Source organism: Cnephaeus nilssonii, assembly GCF_951640355.1.
Source record: "Cnephaeus nilssonii genome assembly, chromosome: 20".
NCBI classification, from domain to species: Eukaryota; Metazoa; Chordata; class Mammalia; order Chiroptera; family Vespertilionidae; genus Cnephaeus; species Cnephaeus nilssonii.
In genome coordinates, this window is record NC_137091.1 from 1,454,354 (window position 1) to 1,481,522 (window position 27,169).

Sequence of the window (27,169 nt, forward strand, 5' to 3'; positions counted from 1 at the left end):
ACGGGGCTCGGGGAGGGGGACGATCCCAGGGCTCTGCCTCCTGTCCGCAGGCTGGGGAGGAGGGTGTGGGGAGAGGGCCGCTGTCTTTCTCCATCTGTCCCTCTCTGATCTCTTCCTTTGCATCAGCTCATCTGTTAATGCTCTCTCTGTAGCTCTCTCTCTGTAGCTCTTCCTCCATCTCTGTTATCTGCCTCCTTGTGTTTCCTGTGGAGGAAACAGCATGTGGTTGCTTGCGACCCAGAGATCCAGCTGCTGGAAGCGGGGTCTGGCCTGGGACACCCCCTGGCTCAGGGCTCTGTCAGGCTGCTGCCAAGCTCACACAGCCACCTATTAGGCCGGCGGATATCTGCTCAGGGCCCCAGACGCACCAGGGCTGGGCTCACCGGGCTAGTGAGGCCGGCAAAGCCCCAGCTCTGTAGCTGTAGGTGCTCAGATTCTGGGGGGGTGGGGGTAGGGGGGACTGGGGGGATGTGCTCCCTCTCTCTGCTCAGCCCAGCCCCCTCCCCTGCCCTGCACCTCCAGCCCACTGTGACCCCCACCGTGACCCCTACCGTGACAGCAGATCAGAGGTCAAGCCAGCCACATGGCAGTCAGAGTGGGACCAGGGGCCTTGCTGGGGTCTCCCCCACTGAGTGGCATTCTCTGAATGGCAGTGTCCTGGCACCTGAAGGGCTGGCAGCCCCCCAAATGGTGGGGTTCTTCTGTGATAATAGGCCATGGTGGACTGGCTGAGACCAGGTGGGCTGGGGGACTGACCCCCAAACAAACCTCCAGTTCACAACTACCTGGTGCCTGAGGGGCGGACACCTCCTAAATGCCCCCCTCGCCACGGGCAGGGGAGCCTGTGGATGGAGAGGCAGTGACAGCGGGGAGGGAGGGGAGGCTGGGCTCCGCGGAGGGGCTGTGCCAGCACAGACTCCCCCCTTACGAGACCAGAAGGTGGGCAATGGCAGAGAGAGGCTGCTTTGCTATGAAGGCGGGGGTGGGGGGCTGCAGAGCGGCAGGGGTGAGGGTGCGGCTCTGTGCTGGTAGGAGGCTCAGGGTTATAGGAACCTTGGGCCCCTGCAGTCCTGGATTGGGGGATTCTGATACCAGAGAGGATCTGGGTGGGACCTCTGAGATCATGTGGTTCGCCCCGTCCCTCCCCCTCCCTCCCCAGCCACATCCCACAGACTTGGAGACCGAGGCCCAGAGGGAGGCAGGGAGCTGTCCAGGTTCACACAGAGGGTCAGAGCCGAGTCCTGTCACTGCGACGCCACGTGGGTCTGCTCAGCGCGGGCAGTACCGGAGGAGGGCGCGGTGCTCTGGCTGGGGAAGTAGAGGACGATGAACCAGCAGAAGATGAAGACACCTGCGGAGGAGAGGGCGTGGCTGAGCCCGGGTGAGGGGGGCGGGGTGGGGACAGGGAGCGGGTGGCCTGGCGGCGGCTGCCCACAGGACAAATAGCCCCTTTGTAAAAGCTCAAGACTTTATGGGGAAATGGGGCAAAATGAAACCTACTCCTGAAAAAGAATCAAAAAGGCATCTTGGAGTTCAGGTTTAAATATGAAGGGTGTCCAGCCGGCGTGGCTCAGGGGTTGAGCGTCAACCTATGAACCAGGAGGTTAGGGTTCGATTCCTGGTCAGGGCACATGCCCGGGTTCCATCCTCAGTGTGGGGCGTGCAGAAGGCAGCCAATCAATGAATCTCTCTCATCACTGATGTTTCTATCTCTCTCTTTCCCTCTCCTTTCCTCTCTGAAATAAAGAAAAAATAAAATTTAATTGAAAAAGATGAAGGGTAACCTCTGAAAGGATAATGAGATAACCGATAGCTTCAAGGTGTCCTCTCTCCAACCTTGAACCTCTGGGGTTTTTCCAGGGGTGGACTCATGCTTTTTCATCTGGAGATCGTCCCAGACAGCCCATAACAATGACTTCTGTTGTTATTAACATCGTTTCCACATAGGTGTGTCCCCCACGTGCGTCGTCTCAGTCATTCATCATCACCCAACCCGGTGGGGTAGGTGTGGGATTATCCCTACTGCCCGGACGACCTGCTCTAAGGAGCTGAGTGACTTGTGGGGTCATGAGTGTTGCTGGGATTGGAATCCAGGTCCGCCTGCCCCCAGTGCTCTGGACCATGACGCCACGCAGATCCATGAGGCATTGGGGCTTGCAAGGGACTGCCCTGCACGGGGTGAGGCTGTGAACCAAAGCTTAGGGGGTGTTTCTCCCACAGACAGGCCGTGAGGCTTCTTTAAGCTGCGTGCATGAAACGGGGATGTGGGGGCCGAGAGGACAGGGGCACTCACCCTGGGCGCCTGCCCCTTTGTGGGATATCAGAGGAAGGACCCTGTGGGGGCAGGGAGCAGGTGTATCAATCATTTCCTCCACTAATCACTTCCTGCCTCCACAGCTCCTTAGAGCCTCTGTCCATGTCATGTGGCCAGCACATCACATGACCCTGCCTTCCTGGTCACAGCTGATTGGACCAGAGATGGACATGGGACTAAGGTGGCCCAATCAGATCCTTGACGCTCCTAAGAACTGGAAGGGACTAAATCAGACCGTAGTCACTAGACTTGGAAGGTCATCTCGAGTTGAGGTGACTATACTGGGGGCCATGGGTAGGAATGGGCCAGCGGAGAGAGAAGGAGGTAAGAGGATGCACGAGGCTCCAGAGAGAAAGATGGAGGAAGTATCTGCTTTGGTTTGGATGGCTTTTCCTGAGCCTGGCAGCAGCGCCCCTGAGGCCAGCCTGCCTTTCTGCCCGAGGGTCTGGGGAGAGGCCTGGCTGTGATATTTACAATCAGAGCCCTGATCTGAGCTGGCCTCGGTGGAATCCTGTGCCTTGCGAACCACTCTCTCCCTGCCTCCCATCCCAACCTCCCGCCCCTGGTGCAGACGGGGCAGCCGCCACCTCCCGGGCCCAGGAGCCTCACCTTGTAAGGAGTTGAACAGCGCGAAGATGTAGATGGTGGCCAGGCCCAGCGGCGTGAGGATGGCCAGCCCCCAGGTCATGCCCACCAGGCTCGAGAGGCCCAGCAAGGTGAGGACCCCCTTCCAGTGCCGCCGCTGCTCCTTGCCGGCCGTGGCACTCGACAGAGTGAAGATCTTCCAGGCCAGCAGGCCCAGCACTACAGCGCTGAAGAGGAAGGTGACGAGGAAGTAGCCATGGACGGTGGCGTAGAGGGCAGCTTTCCTCCGGAACCAGCACCTGGTGGAGGTGGATGGCCATTGGGACTGGGCCAGGTCCCCCTGACCAGCGAGCCCTGGGCAGTCTCCCCGGGCTGACCTTCCGCGACCAAGAAGACGCCCTTCCCGACTCCACCCAGCAACCCCACCCTCCTGGGGAAGGGCTCTCGGGAGGCTCCGGTCTGGTGTCTCTTTATTTTTTATTTTATTTTCATTTTTAAATATATTTTTATTGATTTCAGAGAGGAAGGGAGAAAGAGAGAGAGAAACATCGGTGATGAGAGAAAATCATTGATCGGCTGCCTCCTGCATGCCTCCCACTGGGGATCAAGCCTGCAACCCAGGCATGTGCCCTTGACTGGAATCCAACCTGGGTCCCTTGAGTTCACAGACCGGTGCTCTATCCACTGAGCCAAACCGGCTAGGGTTCTGCAGTCCCTTTAGACCAGTGGGTGCAAGAGGATCAATTAGGCCCCAAAGATATGTTTACCCCACATGATGTAAAAAAAAAAAAAAGAATTAATGACCGTTTAAAAAGCAGGAGATTTAGCATAAGCACAATTAGATTTCTGCTTCCATTGTAAAACCACATTCCTTAAGGGTGGGGGGGGGGCCAATCAGGGAAAATGGAGACATATGTCATACTTTAAACAATAAAAAAAACCACACACACACACACACACACACACACACACACATGCCTGGCAGCTGCCCATTAGACGGGTGTGTGACTGCCAGTCTAACGCAGCCCCCACTGGGCCGCCACATGCATTTATCTTATTGTCTACCCTGTGGCCCCTGCATTTGAGTCCAGGGGACATGACCAGCCCTCCTAGCACAGAGCCATGGGCCCAAGACAGACGCCCTGGGAGGGGCTGGGCTCTGCCCCACTGCTCCCTGCACTGCAGGGGTGAAAGTCCAAAAGAGCATGTCTGTCAGCCCCCCACCCCGTTGTACAGGTGAGGAGACTGAGGCCCAGAGAGAGGACGAGCTTGCCCAAAGTCACACAGCAACGCAGAGGCAGAGCCTAGATAGCACCAGGGCTGCTGGGAATATGTGAGCAGGTTGTGCCCTGCGCAGGGGCACCTGGCTGAGGGTGCAGGTGGGGGCTGAGATCCAGCTGAGCGCCTGGCATGTCAGACTGGGGGTCGGGGACACTTTTAAAAATGTGTCCCCAAGTGCCAGGTGGGCTGGTGGTGGACCAGCCTAGAGCAAGGCATCCTGCCTCCTGCTCCGGTTCTCTCGCCTCCTCCTCAGGACCCCTCGCTCATTGCATATCCTCTCTCCAGGCCTCAGTTTACCCCTGCGGATAGGAGGATCCTTCGCCTTGACTCCCTGGGTCTCTCCTCCCAGGGTCCCCTCCTCTCCCCACCTCCCTATGGCCTCCATATGTGCAGCCGGGACCTGGCGTCACTCCTGCCCCCACAGCCACCACTCACAGCTCCAGTGTGGTCCTGTTCTCCTCGTCTCGGATGGTGTAGAGACCATAGCTGTTGGCACTCCCGGTGCCGATGACCATCAGGACTGGCAGACCTGGGCGGGGGAGGGCATGGCACGGCTGGGACTCAGACCCCCGAGCCAGCCCCTCTGCCCCGCCCGGCAGCACCTACCCCAGCCCACGAGGCTCAGCTTCAGGAAGTAGTGCCCGAAGTAGGTGTTGAAGACCCTGATGACGAGCAGGTGGAGGTGGAAGGACTCCAGGGCCATCCAGGTGAAGACACAGAGCAGGAGGTAGTGGGAGACGGCCCCCCGGGCCACGCAGGCGGCGTGGGACCCCTTTGGGCCGTGCCCCACGTTGACGAAGAAGGCGAGGTTCACGAGGAACAAGCTGACGCTCAGGGCCACGTGGATCTTAGGGGCGTCTTCTGACTTGAACCTCTTCCAGGAGAACCTGGGGGAGAAGGGCCAGCGAGAGGCTGCAAGGGCCGCAGCATCACCCTCCCCGCCACCTCCTCTGCTCGCCCTGCCGCCGCCAGAGTGAGGGCCCTCAGGTTCCGGTCCGGAGCCCCCTCTCTCCTGGCCACGCGGATCCTGCTGGTCTCCTCCCTCAACCCGATGCTTCAGCCCAACGGCATAACTCGCAGTTCCCTGGATGTTCTGCTGTCCCTGCCTGGTTTTGAAATTGTACCAGGATGCTAGAAAATGCCATCTCTGGGGAAAGCTGGATGAAGAAAGCACGGGACTCTATGCGCTGTCTTCACCACTTCCTGTTAGCCTTAATTATGTATTTATTTTTAAATATATTTGTATTGATTTCAGAGAGGAAGGGAGACAGAGAGATAGAAACATCAATGCTGATTTGCCGAAACCGGTTTGGCTCAGTGGATAGAGCGTCGGCCTGCGGACTGAAGGGTCCCAGGTTTGATTCTGGTCAAGGGCATGTACCTTGGTTGCGGGCACATCCCCAGTAGTGGGTGTGCAGGAGGCAGCTGGTCGATGTTTCTCTCTCATCAATGTTTCTGGCTCTCTGTCCCTCTCCCTTCCTCTCTGTAAAAAATCAATAAAATATATTGTAAAAATAAAAAGAAAAAGAAAAAAAGAAACATCAATGATGAGAAAGAATCATTGATTGGCTGCCTCCTGCACGCTCCCCACTGGGGGATCGAGCTCGCAACCCGGGCTTGTGCCCTGACTGAGAATCGAACCCCAACACTCAACCACTGAGCCATGCCGGTCGGGCTACAATTGTTTAAAAATATTGAAAGACTTTAGTTCTGGGGCTCAGTGTACGATGTTAACCGTCTAGGCCAGTGGTCGACAAACCGCAGCTCGAGAGCCACATGCGGCTCTTTGGCCCCTTGAGTGTTCTAACGCCACTTCTTCAAAATAGACTCACCCAGGCCGAAAACCGACTTCTGCGCATGGGCCACGAAGTTTCAATCGCACTGTACGTGCGCGCCCGCACGTGGTATTTTGTGGAAGAGCCACACTCAAGGGGCCTAAGAGCCGCATGTAGCTCATGAGCCGCGGTTTGCCGACCACTGGTCTAGGCAGCTGAGAGGCCGTGATGCAAGCCTGGGCTCCCTGAGGCCCCTGAGGGTGGAGAAGCTGCCAGACACGATTGACAAAGGAGAGCTAAGTATGAGAAGCAGAGGGAGTCCAGCTCCCGGGCACCCGCCGTGGCTCACTGGGTCCTTCAGTTACGGGGCCCACGCCTCCTTAGATGTCTCAGCCATGGCGCTGAGTCTCTGCCACTTGTAACTGAAATGACCCCACACATCGCAACCTCCGCCCTGTTTTACGGATGCGGACACTGAGGTCTGGAGAGGCCATCGATATAATTTTGCACAACCAGGGAGCCTTGGCCATGCACGGTGCTGCCTTTGAGGGCGGGAGGGAGCGGGGTGGGTCACCCACCTCAGGGCCACGTAGAAGACAACGGTGAAGGCCAGGAAAACCATGGAGGCGCCACAGCCAACCTGGGAGATTCGCGTGAGGGCCTGCACGGTGGCCTTGTTCAAGACCGGCCTCTGTGGGCAACACCCCCAACCAGGACCCCATCAGCTGGCGGCCAGGCCCACCCACCCCCAAGGGCCATGGCCCCTGCCAGGAAGCCCCCTCCCAGGACAGGAGTCTGGGCCCCTCCAGAAGTGCTGGGGGGGGGCTGTTACCAGCAGCAGGGAGAAGAAGGTCAGGTGGTCACGGGGTGGGGGGGCTGTTACCAGCAGCAGGGAGAAGAAGGTCAGGTGGTCACGGGGGGGAAGGGCTGTTACCAGCAGCAGGGCAAAGAAGGTCAGGTGGTCACAGGGTGGGGGGGCTGTTACCAGCAGCAGGGAGAAGAAGGTCAGGTGGTCACAGCGGCAGACAGTCGCCTGGGCTCCTGGCTCCGTGGAGCAGCCCTTGGAAGACCAGTCTCCTGTTGACCCTGGAGAGGAGGGGAGGGAGGGGATCATAAGGGAGGGGAACATAAGGGAGGGGATCATAAGGGAGGGGAGGGAGGTGAGAAGGAAGAGAGGGGACCGGAGGGGAGGTGAGAGGATCATAAGGGAGGGGAGGGAGGGGAGAAGGAAGAGGGGGGACCAGAGGGGAGGGGAGGGCAACATAAGGGAGGGGAGGGCGGGGAGAAGGAAGAGAGGGGACCGGAGAGGAGGGGAGGGGAACATAAGGGAGGGAAGAGAGGGGAGGGGCCGTGCGGGTAGAGCCCCGCACCCCTGAGGGAGCCCGTACTCTCCCACCTGTCTTACCCCGGGAGGTGCTCCAGGCCCTACCTTTGGTCACATCCCAGAATACACAGGTGAGCGTCATGTTCTGAAACCAGAGAGTGGGAGTCAGGAGAGGGGCAGGGGAGGCTGGGAGAGGGGAGAGAAGAGCGTGGGAGGGGAGGGGGAGGACCGCATGCTCCCTCCTCTTAGCATGTGTGTGCAAGGCTCACACAGGAACATGGTGGTCACATAGGAACATGGGCCACACCATTGGTGGCCCCTGGATCGGCACATGAGGGCCTGGGTAGGGTGACAAGCTGTGGGTGGGAGGGTCGCATGTCTGTGGGTGTGCCAGGTCCTGTGTGCACCTCTGTGAGCATGTGACTGGGAGGATTCTGGAGGCATGTGGGCATCTGCGCACAGGGTGGGCACGCATCCTTGGGCACAGTTGTGTGTGTGGTCCTAACGGCTTCTCCTGGGTGGATGTGAAGGGTGGATGGTGCGGCGTCCTGTGCTTGTCTGTCCATGTGCCCAGGGGTGCCCACCCACCTGTCTGCCCCTGCATCACCGCCAGCCTGGGTGGGGGCTCACCGGAGGCTGACGTGGGTGCGAGAAGGTGATCTCCACAGGCTCCTGCAGCGCCGTGACACGCATCCCGCCCAAACTCAAGCCCACCAGGCGGTTGTTCAACACGCTGCCCTCGTCCTCCAGGCTGAGCTGGGGGCCCTATGGAGGGAGATGGGGGGCCAGGCTGCAGAAGCGGCTGTCTCAACTCAGCCGTGGCAGGGTTCCTGGGAGCCCCCAGGACCCGTGGTCCTTGCCTGGAGGGCAAAGTCTGAGACCAGGGGCCAGAGGACCAAGGGGTCATGGGTGACATCCTCCCTGCTGCCCCCTATGACCTCCTGCTCTGGCTGGTCACAAAGCACCCACCCTCTCCATCCCTGGCCTCCAGACTCCTCTGCCTCTTAACTGGAGGGGCCCAGGGCCAGGAGAAACATCAGACCAGAAATGGGGGGTGGGGTGCCTGCAGGGCTAAGTACCCCACCCTGGCCACACCAGCACTTGGACATGCACACATCTGCATGGGAGCAGATACATGCCTATGGGACACACCTGCATGGGTACGGGTGCACTCGCTCATGTGGACTGTGTGTGTACCAGGAATAGGAAAGACATGCATGTTTGTGCATGCACAGGGTCCCACAGGGACATGGGCACACTTGGGATACACATACAGTCCAAGGTCACTGGTATGTGGGGTCCGAATATCTGAGAGTGTGGACCAGTGTGAGTCTGAGGTCCACAGACTCTAGAGATGGGTCTGGGATGGCCGTGAGCTGCAGAGGCTCATCGCCTTCTCCATCGCCATCCGGTGCCTCGAGGGAGACCCCACAGAGGACAAGCATCGCCTGGGGAGCCTCCGAGCTGCCCTGCCCTCCGTCCGGCTTCTCACCTTGAAGAGGCTCCCCGGGCCGACGTCCAGCACAGATACGGCCAAGGGGACCACCGGCCTGCTGCCCTGCAGGGCGGCGAACAGGCTCCTGGGCAGCCGGACTCTGTCGGGGAACTTGTGCTTGTCCTCCGTCACCTGCCCCGGAATCTGTAACCACAGACCCGGTGGCTCCTTCTTGGCCCACAGATTCCAGCCCCAACACAGGTCCTTCCATCCTCACGGGGAGGGAGACGGAGGCCCGCCAGGCGGAGAGGCGGCACCTGAGGACTTCCGCTCTGAGAGGCAGGACATCTGGGGGCACAGGCTGTGAGCCCCTGGACATGTCATGGCACTCACGGGGCCTCAGCTTTCCCAATATGGAGAATGGGGGTAACAAGGTGTCTGCACCTTCCAAGGGTCTCGTCCTAGAAATCTGGACAATCTGTTACCAGGTTCCACTCACCCACTTAACTCACCAGCACCCATTGGCAAGGCGGAGGAGCCTACAGGGACGCAGGAGGGCTAGACGTGACTCTTACAGAATTCTGAAAGCCGCGCCGGAGGAGCCCGGCCAGAGCCAGCCAGCAGGGGCGGATGCTTCACCTGAGAGGGGCTCAGAGAGAAGTGCAGGTCTCCCGCGGTGCTGGTGCTGACGTTCCTGACAACGGCCTTCAGAAAAGGCAGATCCACCGTCTCCCTCAGACGCCCCTCCACCAGGTAGGTCTCGTAGTCCAGCCAGTATCTGCAAGGGGCCGGGGGCAGGGGCAATGGGGGGCCTTGCCAGCTGAGCCACCCACTCACCTGGTCCCCAGCCGGGGTGAAAGGAGGAGAGAGACCATGGGCCATGATCACCAGGCTCTTGGGTAGGAGGGGTGACCCAGAATAGCAGAGGGAAGACCCTGGGAGCACCAGGGAGAGGGCTGGCGCGGGAACAGCCCAGGCTGTGCGAGGGGTTCCAGACAGCAGTCCCGCGGAGCATTTCACGTGTTTGTCTCCTTGTGAAAACTTCCACATAACACAAAATTTTTAACTACTTTAAAGTGTGCAATTGCCCAGCCGGCGTGGCTCAGGGGTTGAGCGTCGACCTATGAACCAGAAGGTCATGGTTTGATTCCCAGTCAGGGCAAATGCCCAGGCTGTGGGCTTGATTTCTGGTGTGGGGCGTGCAGGAAGCAGCCGACCAATGATTCTCTCTCATCATTGATCTCTCTCCCTCTCTCTCTCTCTCTCTTCCTCTCTGAAATCAATAAAAATATTTTTTAAAGTGTACAATTCATCATCCCATACCCATTAAACAGTCCCTCTTTTCCCTCCTCCCCTAGCCCCTGGCAGCCACTAATCTGGGTTCTGTCTCGATACGTTTGCCTATTCTGGATATTTCATATAAATGGAATTAGATGACCTCTGACCTTTTGTGCCTGGCTTCTTTTACTTAGCATAATGTTTTCAAGGGTCATCTATGTTGTAGCATGTACAAGTATTTCATTCCTTTTTTATGGGCGAATGATATTTCATTGTATGGATATATCACATCTTGTTTATCCATTTACCCATTGATGGACATCTGGGTTGTTTCCATGCTGGGGCTATTGTGAATAGGGCTGCTATGAACATTCACACACAAGCTTTTGTCTGAGGATGTGTTTTCCATCCTTTTGGGTACAGACCTAGGAGTGAAGTTGGTGGTAATGCTTTGCTTAACTTTTTGAGGAATTGTCAGACTGTTTTCCATAGCCGCTGCACCATTTTACATTCCCACCAACGAGGTATGCTCCGATTTCCTGCCAGTACATATTTTTCATTTTGTTTTTCATTGTAGCCATCCGAGTAGGTATAAAGTGGCATCTCATTGTGGTTTTAATTTGCATTTCCCTAATGTGTAATGATGTTGAGCACCTTTTTATATACGTGCTGGTCTTTGCATATCTCCTTTGGAGAAATTCCTCTGAGCATAGTAAACTGCGGGGTGGTAATTGCGTGGTGTGAGCGAGCGCCTCCTCGCGTGTATTGAGTACTCACTGCAGACTGGGAATTCAGTCTTTGAAGACGGGGCTGTGTGGAAACTGACTTCTGGGAACTGAGCTGCTGTTGAACCTCACAGAACATAGAAGTTAATTGGCATTTATTTTACCACAGCTCCCAGGCCTCCGCTAAAATAGCAAGGTGAGGCGAGTCTGTGGTGCTCTCCGTGGTCCTGAAACTTCAATGCGCGCCAGGGGGTTGTTTTTCTTACACCTCAGCTCCGCTGCTCAGGCCAGGCCTGAGATAGCAATGGGAGGGGAGGGGAGGGGTGGGGGGGGGGCAGATACAGCCAGATCGAGGCTGTTGGAAAGAAGTAGCTATGGAGGGCTTGCCAGGAACACAAAAGGAGGCTCTTATTTTGACATCATTTTTGAACACTCAATGTTACCAAGGGAAAAACCCCCCAAGAAACCACAGAAAAAATATTGTGTAATATGAAGAGTAAGCCACGCAGATATGTGCAAACGTGCCTGAGTGTAGCAGGCAATTAGAACACCATCAAGCCAGAAGCAGTGGGGCGAGGCTGCCCAAATCCCTTGATTGAACCACGTCAATTGAGACTAGCTTTAGTTTACCTTTTAAAAATGGAAACAGCTCTTTCCCATCTTGCAAGATGGCGGGTGAAAAGAAAACTGAGAAGCTGGATACTAAGGAGAAGAAGCCGGATACTAAGGAGAAGAAGCCGGATACTAAGGAGAAGAAGCCTGAAGCCAAGAAGAAGGCTGATGCCGGCGGCAAGGTTAAGGCGCCTGAGAAGGGGAAGCCCCCCTGCAGCCGAAACCCGTCCTCGTCAGAGGAACTGGCGGATATGCCCGGTCGGCTATGTATTCGCGAAAGGCCATGTACAAGAGGAAGTATTCGCCCCTAAATCCAGGATTGAAAAGAAAAAGGAGAAAGTTCTTGCTACTGTCACAAAACCAGTTGGTGGCGACAAGAATGGTGGTACCCGAGTGGTTAAACTCCACAAAATGCCTAGATATTATCCTACTGAAGATGTGCCTCGAAAGCTGTTGAGCCACAGCAAGAAACCCTTCAGTCAGCATGTGAGGAGACTGCGGGCCAGCATCCCTCCTGGGACCATTCTGATCATCCTCACTGGGCGCCACCGAGGCAAGAGGGTAGTTTTCCTGAAGCAGCTGAGCAGTGGCTTGCTACTTGTGACTGGACCTCTGTCCCTCAATCGAGTTCCACTGCATAGAACACACCAGAAATTTGTCATCATCACTTCCAACAAAATTGATATCAGGGTGTGAAATCCCCAAACATCTCACGGATGCTCACTTCAAGAAGAAGCTGCGCAACCCCAGACACCAGGAGGGTGAGATCTTTGACACAGAGAAAAAATACGAGATTACAGAACAGCGAAAGGTTGACCAGAAAGCTGTGGACTCTCAAATTCTGCCAAAAATCAAAGCTGTTCCTCAGCTCCAGGGCTACCTCCGCTCTCTGTTCGCTCTCACCAATGGGCTTTATCCTCACAAACTGGTGTTCTGAATTTCTTATAAGAACCCGATTAAATAACTGATATGTTAAAAAAAATGAAAAAAGCCCCTAGCTGGTTTGGATCAGTGGATAGAGCGTCAGCCTGTGGATTAAAGGGTTCCAGGTTCAATTCCAGCCTAGGGCACATGCCTGGGTTCTGGGCTTGTCCCCAGTATGGGGTGTGCAGGAGGCAGCCAGTCAATGATTCTCTCTCATCATTGATCTTTCTATCTCTCCCTTCCTCTCTGAAAGCAATAAGAAAATAATAATAATAAAATAAATAAACTGTGAAAAAAGGTTTTAAAAAATGGAAACAAAGAAGTATTGTGATTGTCATTATTACCAAATAAAATTGTGAATTGTATTTCATTATATATTTCACCCCGTGCACTTAAAAAAATTCCGTGGCCTCATAAAACAGCCCCACTTACTTTCTCAAGGAAAGATTTCCTCATCTGGTTATCAGAGCACTTAAAAAATTATTTTAGGCCCTAACCAGTTTGGCTCAGTGGATAGAGCATTGGCCTGTGGACTGAAGGGTCCCAGGTTCGATTCCCGTCAAGGGCATTTTCCGGCGTATAAGACGACTGGGCGTATAGAAGATTTTCCTGGGTTAAAAAGTCGTCTTATACGCTGGAAAATACGGTACCTTGGTTTCGGGCACATCCCCAGTAAGGGGTGTGCAGGAGGCAGCTGATTGATGTCTCTCTGTCATCAACTCTCTATCCCTCTCCCTTCCTCTCTGTAAAAAATCAGTAAAAATATATTTTAAAATTATTTAGGTGTGAAATGTAACATATTCAAAAAGTCTAAAGCATCACTATACCACTGAATTTTTAATTACAACATTGACACCTACTTAAGTGCCTGATACTAGTATAGCTGCTTAGATTCCTTTAGTTCCATGTTTGCCTCATACATATCTTTCCACATTGTGCCTGTTGTTGTTGTTTTTCATGGTGAGTGGTGTGACATTAAACGACTCGCCTTTTACGTTGGAGGGGACATCTTGACATTCTCCAGACGTCTGAATGCCCAGACAATTCAATGCAATGATGGGCCCCTGAATTCTCTCGGGGTTTATCTCCCACCCTCTAGTTCACTTATGTCTTCCTAAGGCGTCTTAAGTACATGTCACTTTCTGCTCATCAAATCTAATCAGCACCATGTGGACTAGTGATGCTTTGCTGAGTGTCAAGATTAATAAGGTCTCTGTGAAGTATACGATGACAGTAAGGAGGGGAAGTGACACAGCCCCGAGGAAACACTGTGACAGAATACTGTTGGCTCTGCCAAGTCCTTGCAAATTGGTACGGAGAAAAAAGCATTCGCCGGGTCATAGCCATGTACCAATTGCCAGGGGTTGTGTTGATGTATTCAAGTAAACACATTCGTCTGGGACAGCAGCTGTCATTGGACTCACCATGCAATTAAGTTCATGCTGGTCCACAGCCATTCTCCAAGACCCGCCTGACTCCTGGTGAGGTCAATGGAGTTGAAACAAGTATCGCCACCCCTGCTTCTTTCAAATCTGTCACGGGGGCATTAATCTCTGCAGGGATGTAGTTTAGCTTCTAGTTTACTATCTTGGGAGAAGACATTCCAGGAGCTTCCACTTAACTCTTATTTTTTCGGGGGAGGGGGGTATTTTGTTGTTAATCTTCACCCAAGGATATTTTTCCATTGATTTTTTTTTTTTTTGAGAGAGAGAGAGAGTGGAAGAGGGAAACATCTATGTGAGAGAAACACATTGATTGGTTGCCTCCTGTACACGCCCTGACCAGGGTCGGGGCCGGGGAGGAGCCTGCAACCAAGGTACGTGCCTTGACTAGAATCAAACCCGGAACCCTTTGGTCCGCAGGCTGACACTCTATCCACTGAGCCAAACCAGCTAAGGCGAAAAGCGAAAGCGTGTATGGGACCCTACACGTGCATGATTCAATCATGCACTGGGCCTCTAGTAATAAATAATGTAAAATTAGACATTTATCTCACACTGTACACAAAAATTTAACTCAAAATGCACAGCCTAATTATAAGAGCTAAAACCATATACTTGTAGAGGAAAACTTAGGAGAAAATCTTTGTAACCTTGGGCTAGATGAAATGTCTTTGATATGACAGCAAACACACACACAATTTAAATTGGGCTTCATCAAAGTAAATGTTTGGATCTTCAAAAGATATCATTAGGAAAATAAAAAGACAAGACATATATACATACACTGGGAGAAAATATTTACAAATCATACATCTGATAAGAAATAACTTAAATCCTGAATATATGCAGAATTCTTAAAACTCAATAATAAGAAGACAATCCAATTTTTTAAAAAGGAGGGAAAGATTTGACTAGTTTTTTCACCAAGGAAAATATACGAATGGCTAATGAGTACATGAAAAGAGGCTCAACATCATGAGTCATTTGTGCAAAGCAAATTTAAACCACGGTGAGATCTCACATCACACCCGCTGGAATGGCTATAACCAAAAAGACTGCCAGCATTTCAAGGGTATGTTGAAACCAAGCTCTCTTACACTGCTAATGAATTTCGTGCACTGGGCCTCTAGTACATATCATAAAATACTAAAAAAGAAAAATACACCAAAATGAAAATAATGGTTACCTCTGGAAAATAAGGTGGAGAATTTTTCATTTTCCTTTCTATAGCTATTTTCAAAATGTTTCATAATGACTATGTATTACATTTATAATAGAAACGTTATTAAAATAAAGAACACTCAAATTTATCAAGATCCTACTGTTTGCTAATAACACTGACACGTTATTACTTAATCTCAACAACACCGTGAGGAAGGTATAGGACAGAGAGCAAGAACAAGGGCTTTGGAGTGTAGTAACATGACAACACTGGTAATGAGATAATGAAGGTAGGTGTCATTTTAGCCCCATTTGGCAGACGAGGCCAGTGAAAGGGAACCTGTCCACCTTTTAATGCCATTTTTGAGCAGTCTGACCCCAGTGTGTACACCTCCCCCACTGCCGCCTTCCAGACCTAGGTTCATGTGCCACTTTGCTGCCTGCTGTGTAACCATGGCCAAGTTATTTGACCTTTCAGGGGCCTTCCTTTTCTTATCTGAAAAATGGGCTGATAACAGAACCTACCTCAGTAGGGTTGTGAGGATAAAGGAGATAACTCGGTTAAGAGATAGAGCTGGAAACAGAATCTACAGAACCTGCTTTTGAATAGCTTCTTGGAGCCAAGAAGCTGCCGGAATAGCTTCAGGTGGGATGGGAGCATTTTCTGGCCACTGAAAGGATATAGTTCAACCAGACGCTGTCCTAACAAACCCAGCCTACGAACACAGACTTTTCATTCACTTTTCAATAATATGTGTTGAGTGACAACTGAGTATCCCAGAAGGCTCATAGGCAACTTTTATTGGAAGGGAGGGGAGGGGAGAGAGCAAAGGTATTTTTGGAGATGACTCTTGAAGATGTTTTATTCTAAGCCCTTTCCTCTCCCTCAATCCAATATCTCGTGGTCTCTTGGTCTTAGTGATTCTACATCATACCATCTCTCTAGTCCGTCCCTCCTGTCTAGGAGCTCAGTGTTCATTGTGATGGTGGTGCTGGGGGCCATCCCTCACTCGTACCCAGGCTACTGCACTCCCAGCCTACCCGGTCACATCTCATCCTGCATCATCACCCGGTCTCCTTCCCTGAAGCCTGAGCAATCATTCTTTTTTCCTTTTTTAAAAATATATATTTTTTGCCCTAGCCAGTTCAGTTCAGTGGATAGATAGAGCATCAGCCTGCAGACTGAAGGGTCCCAGGTTCGGTTCTGGTCAAGGGCACATGCCTGGGTTGCAGGCTCGAAAATAAAAATACATTTTTATTGATTTCAGAGAGGAAGGGAGAGGGAGAGAGAGATAGAAACATCAGTGATGAGAGAGAATCATTGATTGGCTGCCTCCTGTTCAACCCACACTGGGGGTTGAGCCCTGACTGGGAATCAAACTGTGACCTCCTGGTTTATAGGTTGATGCTCAACCACTGAGCTATACCAGCTGGGCATGAGCAATCTTTCTAAAATGCAAATTGGCTATATTCTTCTTCTATTTAAAATGTAGGCCCTGCCGAAACCAGTTTGGCTCAGTGGATAGAGCGTCAGCCTGCGGACTGAAAGGTCCCAGGTTCGATTCTGGTCAAGGGCATGTACCTTGTTGCGGGCACATCCCCAGTAGGGGGTGTGCAGGAGGCAGCTGGTCGATGTTTCTCTCTCATCGACGTTTCTAGCTCTCTATCCCTCTCCTTTCCTCCCTGTAAAAATCAATAAAATATATTTTAAATGTAGGCCCTGAGAGAACCCAAGATGGCGGTGTAGGTAAACACCTAAACTGCGGCCGTGCACAACAATTTCAAAACTACAACTAAAAGACAAAACGTCTATCACCCAGAGCCCCGGGAGGGCTGGATGAGTGGAAGTTCTACAACCAGACAGAAAGAGAGGGGAGCACTCAGTGCACAAACGCTGAAAGGCTGTGGTACGGAGGCGCGCACGTGATATGGGCTGGTGGCGGAGCCCGGCTGGCGGCGGGCGTTCCTTTCTTCAACCCAAAGGGGAGACGCGTGGGACCCAAACTCCTACGGGGAGAAGCTGGACTGTCTGCCATCGGGTGGGAAAGTGAGGGTGGCTTGCTTGCAGAGATGCGCAGAGGAATAATTGTTTGCTGTGCTGGAGCGCGAGACGCAAGGACGCGGTTCAAGGCATGGGACGGCTGGCTGCCAGCCATTGCTGTTTGCCACGCCCTAGCCTAGTGACGCCCTGAGACCCCGCCCTGCACAATCTACAAACTCACCCAAGCTCCTAGCAGCAGCTTTTGCATATGAATGGCCTTCTCTATTGCAGTTTAACCTAGCAAACTTGCAAACCAGTTCAGACAGCTCCATAATCTACAAATCCCAAGCAGGGAGGAGAGGACTGTAGTTCTCACTGTAGCTCCTGCAGGGTGACCTCAGACAGTAGCTGACCTGCACCCCATTGGAGATCCAGAAGCCAGTGTACCTAGTGGTCAGTGTGAGACACAGATTTCAACTCCTCACATCCATAAGTGACACATTCAAGAAGCAGACTCAGTGAGCACCAAAGCCCCACTGAAACAAGTCCTGCACCATAAGCGTGTCTCCAGCACAGCAGTTCTTCCATTATAAACACAGCGGGGCCCCACAGCCAATTGGCCTGGAGGACAATTCCTCCCAGTGTACCAACAGCAATCAAGGCTTAACTACACCAAGACTTTGCACTCAGCCCACAAAGGGGTGTACCAAGAGCAACCACCTAGGGTGATTGGGGAAGCTGAGCTACTGGCCCCTATAGGTCACCTACCACACAAAGCCACTCCATCAACACAGGGAAGCAGCCAAAATGCAGAGACACAGAAACGTGTCAAGAATGAAAGAAATGGAGGAAAGCAAACTACGGGACGACATAGAGTTCAAAACCACATTTATAAGGTTACTCAAGAATCTTCTAAAAACCGCTGAGAAACTTGATGAGACCTTCAAGGACCTTAATGAGAATGCCAAAAAAAAAAAAATGGAAAAGGACCAGTCAGAAATTAAGCATACACTGTCTGAAATAAAGAATATACAGAAACTCAACTGTAGATCAACGTACCCCAAGAATCAAACCAAAGATCTGAAATATGAGGAAACAAAAAACACCCAACCAGAAAAACAAAAAGAAAAAAGGATTAAAAAATATGAAGATAACGTAAGGAGCCTCTGGGACAACTTTAAGCGTACCAACATCCGAATTTTTGGGGTGCCAGAAGAAGAGAGAGAGCAAAATATTGAAAACCTATTAGAAGAAATAATGACAGAAAATTTTCTCCACCTGGTGAAAGAAATAGACTTACAAGTTCAGGAAGCGCACAGAATCCCAAACAAGAGGAATCCAAAGAGGACCACACCAAGACAGATCATAATTAAAATGCCAAGGGCAAAAGACAAACAGAGAATCTTGAAAGCAGCAAGAGAAAAACAGTTAGTTACCTAGAAGGGAGTACTCATATGACTGTCAGCTGATTTCTCAATGGATACTATGCAGGCCAGAAGGGAGTGGCAAGAAATATTCAAAGTGATGAACAGCAAGAACCTACAACCAAGATTACTCTACCCAGCAAAGCTATCATTCAGAATTGAAGGTCAGATAAAGAGCTTCACAGACAAGAAAAAGCTAAAGAGGTTCATCACCACCAAACCAGGATTATATGAAATGCTGAAGGGTATTCTTTAAGAAGAGGAAGAAGAAGAAAAAGGTAAAGATAAAAATTATGAACAACAAAAAGACATCAAATACATACCTACCAACAAGTGAATCTAAAAATCAAGTGAATACAAAGTCTGAAGAACAGAATGGACTGGTGAATATAATAGAATCAGGGACATAGAAAGGGAGGGGATGGACAATTCTCAGGGGGAAGGGGGTAGAGGGGTGCAGGAAGAGATTGGACAAAAATCTTACAACTACGGATGAAGACAGTGGTGGTGGGTAAGGGCATGGGGTGGGGTGGGGAATCAGGTGGAGAGGAGCTATGGGGGGGGGGAGAGGAACACCTGTAATAATCTGAACAATAAAGATTTATTTAAAATTAAATTAAATTAAATTAATTAAAATATAGGCCCTAACCAGTTTGGCTCAGTGGATAGAGCATCAGCCTGTAGACTGAAGGGTCCCGGATTCAATTACGGTCAAGGGCACATGCCCAGGTTGCAGGTTCGATCCCCAATGGGGGCTGATAGCTCCATCCCGTCCCTCCTCCCCACCCCTGCAGGAACCCCAGGTCCCTGCTCCAGCGCAGAGGGCCTTGTTACCTCTGCAGGTTTCCCAGATGACAGGAGGAGTTCCCCGACGGCGCGCACTTTTTGAAGCACTCCGCAGTGCTCATCAGATCGAAGGGTTCGTAATGGTCCTGATTGATGAGCCCCATGCAGACGTTCCTCGGCTGCTCAGACTTTGTTGTTTGCTCAGAGTTGTTCGTGAAATCTTTCTCGCCTAAGGGAGGGATGCAGAGTGTGAAGGGGCAGCAAGGGCTCCAGAGTCTGTGGTGTGGGCTAGAACCCCAGCTTTGCCCACTCACACTGATGGTGTGCACTTGAGCTGGATCACACCTTCCCTGGGCCTCGGGTCCAAGGTGAAAGGAGATACCCTCCCCCCCATCTTACAGGGCCAGTGGGATGCTTTGGAGAAAGTGTGTACAACTGTGGCTCTGTAGATAAAAGGTTTAATATGTGTTAGTGATAGTACCCTTTGCACCTCCTCCAGGAAGTCTGCCTGGCTTTTTGCAATTGTTTTACATCAGACTTTCCAAAGCCCTTGCAACTGTGGCCTTATGAATGTATTGGTCTTGGTTTGCCTCATTCTCCCCCATTTCCATTACAACCCTCGCGGCCACCTCCTGAGGTGAGCAGAGAATACAGCAAACTGAGGCCCCTGTAGCATAGTGACTGGGGCACGGTCCCCAGCTAGCTGGAGATGGCTCCAGGACTAGCAACCAGCTTCCATGACTTCCAGTTCAGTCCCCTTTCCCCTGGGACAGAGGCTGGAGAGGAAGCTTTGGGTCACATACAAGCTGTGTGACCTCAGGCAAGTTACTTAAACTCTCTGAGGCTCAATCTTCTCATCAGTCCAATGAGGCTAATGGGTTTGGGGGGAGATTAGAGATCATAGCATAAAGCACATAACTCATTGTAGGTGTTCATTTCTCATCAAAGGCAGGTGGTCTGGCTGCACAGGCTCTCATCCCTGCGAGGCAGTGACCGGCTGGAGATGAGCAGCAGCTGCTCCTCGGTGTGGGTTTGTCACGTCCAGTTCACCACAGACCCCACCGCTCCCCATTGCCTCCCAACACTGACACCAAGTTGCCTCCCCGTTGTCCAGGTACAGTTTCCCGCAGTAGGTTTTTCCCCTCTGCCTGAGGGATCACCATGGACTTCCAGAGCAGCAGGGAAATGGATAAGAGCTGGCCAGGTGGGCGGGGGCTGGAGCACAGCTTTCCTGGGAAAGAGACCAGCAAGGACAAGGCCTGGGGCTTGCAAACTGCCCCTGGAGAACGGCCACATGTGTGCAAGGCCAGAGTGAAGCGGGCGGGAGAGACTTGTTCCTGGCGTGGGTGCCTGAGCACTGTGGAGTCATTGTGGGGACAGGGAGGGGGGCCGTGGAGGGTGGTAGGAGAGCAGTGTAAGCCCCGCCTGGCCTCAGGCTCTACCGCCCCCCTGCCCCTTCCCAGAGCTCAGAGGCCAGCTGGAGAAGAGCTTGTCCAGGGCCCACCTGTGTCCCAGGGCCACCCATGTCCCAGGCCCACCTATGTCCCAGGCCCACCCATGTCCCAGGGCCCACCTGTGTCCCAGGGCCCATCTATGTCCCAGAGCCCATCTATGTCCCAGGGCCCACCTGTGTCCCAGGGCCCATCTATGTCCCAGAGCCCATCTATGTCCCAGGGCCCACCTGTGTCCCAGGGCCCATCTATGTCCCAGAGCCCATCTATGTCCCAGGGCCCACCTGTGTCCCAGGGCCCATCTATGTCCCAGGGCCCACCCATGTACCAGAGCCCATCTGTGTCCCAGAGCCCACCTGTGTCCCAGACCCACCTGTGTCCCAGGCCCACCCATGTCCCAGAGCCCACCTGTGTCCCAGGCCCACCCATGTACCAGAGCCCATCTGTGTCCCAGGGCCCACCTATGTCCCAGAGCCCACCCATGTCCCAGGGCCCACCTGTGTTCCAGGGCCCATCTATGTCCCAGAGCCCATCTATGTCCCAGGGCCCACCTATGTCCCAGAGCCCACCTGTGTCCAAGGGCCCATCTATGTCCCAGGGCCCACCCATGTCCCAGAGCCCATCTGTGTCTCAGAGTCCACCTGTGTCCCAGACCCACCTGTGTCCCAGGCCCACCCATGTCCCAGACCCACCTGTGTCCCAGAGCCCATCTATGTCCCAGGGCCCACCTGTGTCCCAGGCCCACCCATGTACCAGAGCCCATCTGTGTCCCAGGGCCCACCTATATCCCAGGACCCACCCATGTCCAAGGGCCCACCTGTGTCCCAGAGCCCATCTATGTCCCAGAGCCCACCTGTGTCCCAGAGCCCACCTGTGTCCCAGGCCCACTTGTGTCCCAGAGCCCACCTGTGTCCCAGGGCCCACCTGTGTCCCAGAGCCCACCCATGTACCAGAGCCCATCTGTGTCCAAGGGCCCACCTATGTCCCAGGACCCACCCATGTCCAAGGGCCCACCTGTGTCCCAGAGCCCACCTGTGTCCCAGAGCCCACCTGTGTCCCAGAGCCCACCTGTGTCCCAGGCCCACCTGTGTCCCAGGGCCCATCTATGTCCCAGAGCCCACCTATGTCCCAGGCCCACCTGTGTCCCAGGGCCCATCTATGTCCCAGGCCCACCTGTGTCCCAGAGCCCACCTGTGTCCCAGAGCCCACCTGTGTCCCAGGGCCCGCCTGTGTCCCAGGCCCACCTGTGTCCCAGGGCCCATCTATGTCCCAGGGCCCATCTATGTCCCAGAGCCCACCCGTGTCCCAGGCCCACCCATGTCCCAGAGCCCACCCGTGTCCCAGGCCCACCCGTGTCCCAGAGCCCACCTGTGTCCCAGGCCCACCCATGTTCCAGAGCCCACCCATGTTCCAGAGCCCACCCATGTCCCAGAGCCCACCCGTGTCCCAGAGCCCACCTGTGTCCCAGGGCCAGGCCTGCCAGGGAGCCACAGTGCTGGTGGCGTATTGGGGAGCACTCTCCATGCTCCCTCCATCCCCAGGGCACTGACCTGAGGCCCGGAGGACCAAAGTTCACCAGGATGGCATCTAACTCAAGCCCCCTCCCTACCCATCCTCGCCCCTGGCTCGGGGCTCGGGCTTGGCAGGAGGAGGTGCGGAGCCAGTCGCTCACCTGAGGCCAGGAGCAGGAGGAGCAGGAGGAGCAGGAGGAGCGGGAGGAGCGGGGGAAGCAGGGCCCCCGGGGCCCTGGGCGGCACCATCCTCGGCCAGCCTTGTCCACTCCGGCGGGAGCCTTGTGGCTGTGTGTCCCCTGGTCCCAGGCTCTGCAGAGCCCTCTGCCCCCCCCTCCCCCCCCCCCCCCCCCCCCGCAGCGTCAGAGCTTCCTGTGGCCTCTTTGTAACCCTTCCTGCTCCGTGGCGCCACCGGTGGGTTGTGAAAGGTGTGGGGAACTGGGCAGTGCTCCCCCTCACCCACTCTGTGACCACCTGCAGAGGGAGCCGGGCTGGACAGGAGCTGCTGACCCACCGGGGGGCGCGCTCCTGGCCCTGCGGGGGAGGGTGCGGTGGGGCTGCGGCCCAGTGGCCACAGAGGCCTCACAAGAGCCGGCTCTGGGGAGTGGTGGTGAGCAGGGGCTTTGGAGTCAGGCACACCCAGCTCAGACCTTCCTCTCACAAGCTGGGGGCCTCTCGGAGCCTCTGTTTCCTCCTCTGTGAAGCAAACGGCAGTGAGTGGGCTGCCTCCCAGGACCGGTCAGAGTTTGAGGAGGCCCTTACATGCGGGCACACAGCCTGGCTACAGGGATGAGGATCGGACGTGGATGGAATGTGCTCTCTTGCTCACGCCTATGGTGCCTACAGTTCGAACGAAGCGAGGCTCAAATCCATGCCTGCTGGGGCTGGGAGAAGAGAGGGAGCCAGCCCAGGGGCCCGGGCCCTTTTCCACCAGGAGAGGCAGGCTGGGAGGGGGCGGGGACAAGAGCATGGGCTCTGGGGATTGGCCTGAGCTGACGTCTGTCCTGGCCACTTCCTGGCTTTCCTAAGCTGTCCGTTACTCTGAGCCTCTCACGAGGTGCGTGGGGACCTCATGAGATGATGCCAGTGAATTGCTCAGCCACTTTGCGTGGCCATTATCATCTCTGTCACTGTCTGATTGTCACTGTGAAATCATTGTCATCATGGCCCAGCTGGTCCGGTGGCCCAGGCAGCAAGTTGGGAAAGCAAACACACATGGGGCGGGGCATGGAGGAAGGGAGGGGCTGGCCACTTAGTCCCCAACTCCGGTGGCTCCAAGGAAGCCTGTGGATGAGGCCAAGGCCCTTGGCCTGGGTCTACCGCCACTCTGAGATCGGAAGGTACAGGGCACCCCGCCAAGAAGGTGCATGTCACCAGTCCCCCCTCCAGCTCAGGCCAGAGCCAGACCTGCTCTGCTTTGGGGGCCTAATGGGGACCCGCCCAGCCCCGACTGGCCTCTATTTCCACTTCCTCTCACATGGCGTCTGGACAGGACTCGGTCCCCAGCTGGGCCCTCTGGGCCTGAGGAGTGTTGGGGAGGGCATGTCGGGGTCACTCATGGGGTGTGGTGGCAGACAGGAATCTGGCATGGGGCCCCAGGCGTGTCCCCTGCAGGGAAGACTGGGAGGACAGACGGAAACCACTGGGCCTGCCCCTCCTCCCCACCCAGCAGCTTGCCGGCCTGCCCACCCCAGGTCCCGACAGTGGACCTGCTAAGCCCACTCCCGGAGACCCGTCCTGGCACCCAAACCCTCAGGGTCCGATGCACACCTCACACACACCACCCCGGGGCAGCTGGGAGCGGAGGGAGGAGCCCGCGGAGGGCAGAAAGCTCGAGGAGGACCTTGGCGGACCTGCACCGGCCTTTAAGGCCCGGACACGAACAGCAACAATCAAACACGACTGCTCCCCTAACTCAAGCGGAGAGTGAATTTGATCGGCCTCTCCTGGGTCACGGGGTGGGGCGGGGAGATTTGACAGCAAGGCTGGAGGCGGTGGGTGACGGGAGAACCGTTCAGTCATTTCATTCTTGCAGCCCGTGTACCTCACACTGGTCCAGAAACTGGTGACACACATCACGTGACCAGCCCAGAGCGGAATTCAGCCCTCAAGTGTGATTTCCTGGGCCAGCGAATTCTTTGGATTGGCCACAATTTTAAAAATCAAGGGATTTGACACCACCACAATCTGGATTTCTTGTTTCTCACCAAAGGCGGGTGGTCTGGCTGCACAGGCTCTCATCCCTGCGAGGCAGTGACCGGCTGGAGAGGAGCAGCAGCCGCTCCTCGGTGTGGGTTTGTCACGTCCAGTTCACCACAGACCCCACCGCTCCCCATTGCCGCCCAACACTGACACCAAGTGGCCACTTATCCTCCCCGTTGTCCAGTAGGTGTTTCGTTTTGTTCCCCACCCCCCACCCCCACCACAAACACACACAGTCCTCTTCTCCCATTCACGTTTCCCCATCGGTGACTTTTAACAGAAGCAGAGAAGAAACCTCGGGGGCAGTGCTCCAAAATGTTTACGTCGGTTTGTTAGATGATGACAACAGCTGATTTTATTTTCTTCTTTACGCTCTTCTACACTTTCCAAATGATCTACAACGAATATCACTTCCTTTTTAATACCAAAGACAAATGAATTAGTAACTAGAAAGAAAATCCTCCCCTCTGTAAGGCTGAGATGCAGATCCAGTGCTGCCTCCTGCGGGAAGTCTTCCTGGATTCCCCACCAGGCGGCTGGCTCCCCCGACCCCATGCCTGTAGCTCCAGGAGCTCTGGTCGCGTGCACACCTCACACACGAGGCTGGGAGCTCACGGGGGAGGGACCAGGTCCGACCCTCTGTGTCCAGCAGAGTGAACTGCGATGGGCTCTAGGCCGGTGTCACCAGCTGAGATACGCCTCCGTCTGCAGCGCGCTGGGGTGGAGACAGACGTACTCCACCACGTGCCACGGTTCTTGCCACCAGCGGGCCTTGGGGGAGGCCGAGGTCCCCCGAGAGGTAGGGGCTTGGCAGTGAGCGAGGGCGATGCAGCTTATAGAGGCCCAGGTGGACAAACGGACCTCGCCCAGAACAAGTACACTAAGCCTGAGTCAGGGGCCCGCAAAGGCCGTGCAGTAGGTAAAGGTTTACAGCAGGCACAGGGCAGCTCTGGGGAACCACGCCCCACAATACACCATTAGAATTGGGGACCCCGGGCTGTGAGTGGAGGACAGGGGAGGGGGGGGTGGAAAGCTGACAGAGCACAGAGCCCTGAGCTCAGCGGCAGGGCAGCTGCTGGTAGGGGTGGGGCAGGAGTCTCCTCCTCCCGGGTCTGAAGCTCGGCCCAATCCCTTTCACCTGGTGCCACCCTTGGGTTAAAATGACAGGGGCTGCAAAGTGCCCGCCTGGCGGTCACCAGAAACAGGATGGCCACGGCCCACGTCCGTCCTGGGCAGAGGCCGGGGCCAAAGGCTGCCAGGCCTCCAAGGTCCACAACCTGACTCTGGGGCCTGCGGTTCCCGACCCCAGCCACGAGGGCGGAGCCAGGGCGGGCGAGTTCAGCCTGGCCTTCAGCCCAGGCGAGGCGGCCAGGAGGATGGTCCCACTCCTGAGCCCCTTGAGAGTGAGCCCAAGAGCCCGGTGGTCCGAGGGCCAATTCAGAAGGCCCAGCCTGGGAGTCCGGCCGCCATGCGACAGCTCCAGCCTCTGAGGTCCTGGGCCCGGCGGCCGGGGCGCAGGCCGTGGTGCGAGGCCGCATCGCTGCTCCCTCACACCGGGTGGCGGGCGGGCGACCTAGATGCAGCTGGACGAGGTGCTGCCCGAGGTGATGGGGAGCCTGGTGCTGTCCGAGCTGCTCTTCAGAGGCGAGGGCCCGCCCTGCGCCTGCAGCCGCATGGACCAGTACCAGAGGAAGATGAGGAAGCCTGCAGGCGGCGAGGGACAGGGGCTCAGCAGGCTGGCGGCAGCATCCCCCCACCTCCTCCCTCCCAGAGTTACCTCGACTCAGATCTGCCCCCTGCCCTCCTCTGGACACAGGCTCTGGCACCGATGTGACCCCGGGGTCTCCTACGACACGCAGGCCACGCCTACCTTGGAAGGAGGTCATGATGCTGAAGAAGTAGAGGACAACAAGCTGGAAGGTGCCGGAAGCAAAGGAGAAGAAGACCAAGGCCCAGGGCAGGCCGAGGACCAGGCTGAGGCCCAGCAGCGTCAGCACGTGGGGCCACTTCTGGGTGTGCGGATGCAGCCGCAGGATCTGTACCACCATCGTGGCCAGCATGGCCGTGTTGAACAGAAGCACCAGGCTGAAGAGGCCCAGGTTGGTGATGTGGCTGACCAGGGAGTCCCGGATCCAGCACCTGTGGACCAGGATGGGGGCTCAGCGGGTGGGGGCTCAGTGCAGGGCTGCGGGGGGGGGGGGGGGGGCCAGTGGGGTGCAGGGGAACTGCTTTAAACCCCAGGGGCTAATGGGGTGAAAAGTCACTCTCTCCTCAAGTCTCCTTTATTCCTTCCAGGAGTCAAAGGAAAGGCTGCATTGGGTGCTAATGTGGGGTTTTTTTGCCTCTAACTCTTGCTACTCTCCCTTTTCAACAAAGAGCCGGCCTCGGTTCACAGCCATCAGCCAGCATTTGGTACCAGGGCTTCCTTGTCCCCGTGTTTGTTTGTATGATTACTCGCTGTATCTGACAGTGATGCTGGTTTCTGACTTGTAGTTGATATAATTTTTAAAAAATATTTATTTAAATCAACAGTTAGACAATTTAAAGGAAAATATCAAAGCAAGTAATAATATAGATGGTACAAAAGTGAAGCACTCTGAGGCCCAAATTCCTGCCCCCACCACACACAGCCACTCACATGGAAGGATAGATGACACTCTCTGAGGTCCTTTGCACAGACAGGATGATGGAGCCGTAGTTGTTAATGTCCACCAGTGCCACCAAGGTCACCAGGAAGGCGGGGAAGCCTGTGGACAGCAAAGGGTGAAGCTCCATCTCCCACCCTGTGAGGCTCACCCCTCCCCTGCCTTCTGGTGAGGCCCAGGTAAAGAACGCCTGAGGATGGGGGAGGGGGGAGGAAGCAGTGAGGAAGCCATCAGAGAGCTAGGTGGAGAAGCACAGCCAGGTGCCTGGTTCAGCCAGAAGCCAGGGCAGGCCTGGGGGCCCACCAACACCCTG

General features: G+C 54.8%; 2 protein-coding genes and 1 pseudogene across 5 annotated transcripts in view; 1 reads left to right on the plus strand and 2 right to left on the minus strand.

The window, feature by feature from the left end:
• Positions 1-1,244: 1,244 nt before the first annotated feature.
• ADGRG3 (adhesion G protein-coupled receptor G3) lies at positions 1,245-22,258 on the minus strand (the record flags this gene model as incomplete). Its single annotated transcript, XM_079759737.1, has 12 exons — positions 1,245-1,351; positions 2,924-3,198; positions 4,616-4,709; positions 4,787-5,067; positions 6,534-6,646; positions 6,941-7,041; positions 7,385-7,424; positions 7,910-8,044; positions 8,772-8,918; positions 9,354-9,492; positions 19,096-19,276; positions 22,171-22,258. The coding sequence occupies 12 exons, from the start codon at positions 22,256-22,258 to the stop codon at positions 1,245-1,247; spliced, it is 1,701 nt and encodes a 566-aa protein (XP_079615863.1).
• On the plus strand, positions 11,381-12,319 carry LOC307092675 (large ribosomal subunit protein eL6-like; annotated as a pseudogene). The gene has a single exon. The product of its transcript is annotated as a large ribosomal subunit protein eL6-like (transcript).
• Positions 22,259-24,539: 2,281 nt separating the features above from the next.
• ADGRG1 (adhesion G protein-coupled receptor G1) overlaps positions 24,540-27,169 on the minus strand; it is a 37,596-nt gene continuing 34,966 nt past the window's right edge. For all 3 annotated transcript variants that reach the window (XM_079759419.1, XM_079759420.1, XM_079759418.1), the window contains exons 12-14: positions 26,850-26,958; positions 26,082-26,350; positions 24,540-25,915 (exon numbers count right to left, since the gene is read on the minus strand). In XM_079759419.1, the coding sequence (XP_079615545.1) occupies positions 25,785-25,915; positions 26,082-26,350; positions 26,850-26,958 (509 nt within the window). In that variant the 3' untranslated portion in view covers positions 24,540-25,784. The remainder of the gene's footprint in view (positions 25,916-26,081; positions 26,351-26,849; positions 26,959-27,169) is intronic.